Source organism: Loa loa, assembly GCF_000183805.2.
Source record: "Loa loa unplaced genomic scaffold supercont3.655, whole genome shotgun sequence".
In the NCBI taxonomy this organism is placed as follows: domain Eukaryota; kingdom Metazoa; phylum Nematoda; class Chromadorea; order Rhabditida; family Onchocercidae; genus Loa; species Loa loa.
Window position 1 is genome coordinate 12,063 of NW_018108835.1, and position 4,071 is coordinate 16,133.

The following is a 4,071-nucleotide window of genomic DNA, read 5'->3' on the forward strand; positions in this document are numbered from 1 at the left end:
TTTTTTTTCGTAATTTTCTAAGCAAATATAATTTTGTGTTAGTTAAAAAGAATAGTTAAACTTTGCAATTTATTTTGTCATTTTATGTAAAATTTTATTTAATTAGTTAGTTTTTTTTCCAATAACCTTAATATAACCTCAAAATTATATAAAATTAATAGTCTAGAATTATTTTTGCAAAGTATATTGATATTTGTTCATAAGCAATCTAAAATATTCTGAGAAGCACCAAAATGAAAATGATATTGTTACATTTTAGATACTGAAAACCTGAGGTATTTCAATAATTCAATATTTTAATCTATATGTCTATACACAAAATATTTCTGTGAAAATATTTCTATAAATATTCCTATAAATAAATTGTAACAAAAATGAACCGTGTCACACTTTAATCAAAAATAATTATTCAAATTTTTTCTCAGTTATTCATAGCACTTTATATCACAAACAATTGGATGGTTAATTAGTGCGAATGAATAATTAGCAATTAGATCAACTGTTTACTGTTTAAAATGCATGTACTTGCGTACTTGCATTTTAAAGTGGAAGAAATTATTTTTCTGTATTCCTATAAATTTCTTGTGCAATGTGGCAGAGAGTTGCAAATTCTTCACTTTCATCTCAAACTTGGTAATTAAACCATTAGACAAAAGAAATAACATTAACGCCGCATAATTATTAAGGGAGTTACAAAACAAAAATTAACACGTAATTCTAAGCATCGAGAAACATTTTGTCAATAAAACGAATTTTAAAGACAAAAATCTGAAGTCACAATGGATCAAAGATGGAAGCAATTTATTGTAATATTTTAATTGACCATGTAGTTTTGAACTTTAATTTCGTTATAATTTGTCGTTTTGTTGCTTCCTGGGTCAACTCTGCTAGTCTAATGCTATGCTTCGACCATGTTATCGCAAATTTTCCCCAGAGCTAGAAAATATCATACTAACAGTTGTGCTTATTTGCATACAGCATGTCACTTATTTGTCATGTATGGGCGAATAACGAAAAAGTAATTTAACAGGTCTGCAAGTAAACACAAAACTGATAATTTTATTCACTAAAATGAAAGAAATAGCAAAGAGATGGAAAAAGAACGATACCATTATGCATATGAGATAAAAAATTAACAACTTATAAGCAAGCGATAAATAATAACAGTAATAAAATGTTACCATTAAAATAAGGACTAAGTACGGAAATACAACTTATAATCAACAAAACAACGCGTATTTCAGTTTAAAATGTGCCTTTCAGCTTTTTTCATGATTCTTCTTAGGTAATTTAAAATAACGTGTAGTCAGGAAACCCATACCGCAGACAGTGAGGTTGAAGATCAGCCTATTTTTGTCGTATGTTACCATATGGTCTTTCAGACATTGTTTTAGTCTGAAACTTTCATTGCATTCCCGACAACTGTGCAGCTTCTCATCGATATAAGTTTTCATATGATTTTTCAAAGATGATAAACGAGAGAAGCTTTCGTTGCATTTCCGACAACTGTACGGCTTCTCACCGATGTGCGTTCTCTCATGATTTTTTAAAGCGTTAATTGAGAGAAGCTCTTCATCCACATGAGTTTTCTAACTACAGAAATATAAATTATAATCAGCAAAACAACGTGTATTTCAGTTTGGAATGTTATTTTTTTCCGTATTTCGTATTCTAAACGATAAATAATAACAGCAGTAGAATGTTATCATTAAAATGAGGACTAAGTACAGAAATATAACCTATAATCAACAAAACAAAGCGCATTTCAGTAAAAAATGTGTCCATTAGCTTCTTTTATGCTTCTTGTGTAATTTCAAAGGCCATTTATTCAGGAAACCTTTACCGCAGACAGCACAGCTGAAGAGCGGTCTATTCCTGTCGTGAGTTACCATATGGTCTTTCAGATAACGTTTTAATCTGAAACTTTATTTGCATTCTCGACAACTGTGCAACTTTACAGCGGTATGAATTCCTATATGATTTCTCAAAGTTGATGAATGAGAGAAACATTCATTGCATGTGAGACAACCATATGGCTTCTTACCGGTATTCTTACCGGTATGAGCATTGAAGGATCATAGTAATTCCTATGATCCTCCAATGTTGACGGACGAGAGAAGCTTATGCTGCATTTCCGAACTGTACGGCCTCCCAGCGATGTGGGTCCCCATATGAACTTTGATATTTGCTGGACTTGAACTCGAATTTGAACTTTGATCTTGAACTTCTATAATGTCCTCTGGATATCCACTACTCTACAGTTTCTTCCTTTTCGATTTGCTTCCTGCGAATTTTTCCGTACTTTTTCGTTTAATGCTCTCTTCTTTGACTGTTAAGTTCATTGTGACTGTTACCTCTCGACTGTCAAATTTATCCGCATTTTTGGCGGCTAATTTGGCTTCTGGCATTTTAGCGGCCACTTCGGCTAATAAAAACAATTTTTCCATTTCTTCTCCATTCAATCTCTGCACTGATAGATCCAACAGCTTTGTTTGTTCCGTTTGCCCCTCCTCAAATTGTATGAAATTACCGATCCCACACTGCGTTAAAAATTTGAAATCCTCGACTGTAATGCTGCGTTGTATTTTTTATCTTAAATGAACTTACTATAGTTTGAATGTTGCCCAGTTGGAAGAAGAAGGCGAAATAAATGGAATGCATATTGAAGAAAATAATTTCCTAGCCTATTCTGATAAATATTCAAAGTTTACCAATACTAAGAATGGTTACTTATAAGAAATATGACCGCCTGCTGTTTGACATTCACGCAATGGAAAAATTTCTTCCGGTAAATGTTTTTTGAAATATATTAACATTGAAAAAAATTGTTTCGATTTACTCCTATAATCATAATTGCATTTCTCACTCAAGCGATGAGCATGAGAAGTTATACATGGTGCAGATCGGTTGCAAAGGTTCCAAAGCGAAGTTTCCGTAATATTCAATGTTACAAATTTAATAAAAAGATAAGCCTGTTTTAAAAAAGTGCTTATTTACAGGCTCATCGTCAAATCCCTCAATCTCTTATAACGCGATGCTTTGAGAAACAGTTGACATTCTCTGTCAAAATAAATGAAATAGAACTAACCGGATAAAATTCGTGGAAGAGAGTTTGATATAAATGACAAGTCACTTCTTCTGTTAGGTATTGTTCCAATATCGTCTGTATAAATATTCGTCCAAATGGGAGTGGCAAATTGTTTGTATTGATAAATTTTGCCCACGTGTAATAATATAATTGTAGCAGTGCTGTTTAATGCTTCATAGTGAATAATTTCATTTTAGCTATCATATTGCATTGTGAAAATTAATTTATGTAAAGCAGTCACAACAATTTTCGCACGATTTTGTTTCATTTCGCTATAATTCTTCCAAACTATCAAAACTGAGGCAATATTAGAGAGAGGAAAAAACTGCACTGCTACCTTTTTCATAATTCATACTATTGATTTATATAAGCTGAATGTTTTCATCAAATCAATCATCCGGACTTCATATCCATTCTTATACATAGTTTTCAAATTTGTTATATCTCTATGTATGTATGTGTGTGTGTGTGACCATTATTGTTATTGATAATTTTTGTTATAATTAATAATAATGATTATCATTATTACGCTTAATTTAATATCTTTGTGAAAATGTGCTAGGATTATTTGTTGTAGCATATTTTAAGCATATTGGTTTTGGCGGATGCAATATAGAACATATGCAGAAAGTTTAAGTCCTAACGATTTATCTCTGCTTTAATTAAAAATCTTCTGATTTATCTTTTTATTGATTTAAAATTTCCAGATTCATTCATATTCATTTGAGATCATTAGATTTAAGTTTATTTCAATTTAAAACTTTCAGACTTCTAACTTGGTACCATAAGATCTATTCTTGTACCAATTTTTAACGCCCGGATAGATTTCTGTTATGTTTTGTTACCTTCCTTCAAATCTGTCCTTATCTCTTTAACTTTTGCATACATACGGTAAAGTAAGGTAATCATTTTATTTTACTATAAAATCAATTTGTCAATGTTTGAATATTCCAATTTGAATATTCTATAAAGCAGAAGCTTTA

At 31.0% G+C, this 4,071-nt stretch overlaps 1 protein-coding gene across 1 annotated transcript; it reads right to left on the reverse strand.

Moving 5' to 3' along the window:
- Positions 1 to 1,259: 1,259 nt before the first annotated feature.
- Positions 1,260 to 2,447, reverse strand: LOAG_13232 (oocyte zinc finger protein XlCOF26; the record flags this gene model as incomplete). Its single annotated transcript, XM_003148741.1, has 3 exons — positions 1,260 to 1,589; positions 2,045 to 2,227; positions 2,355 to 2,447. The coding sequence occupies 3 exons, from the start codon at positions 2,445 to 2,447 to the stop codon at positions 1,260 to 1,262; spliced, it is 606 nt and encodes a 201-aa protein (XP_003148789.1).
- Between the last annotated feature and the right edge of the window lie 1,624 nt (positions 2,448 to 4,071).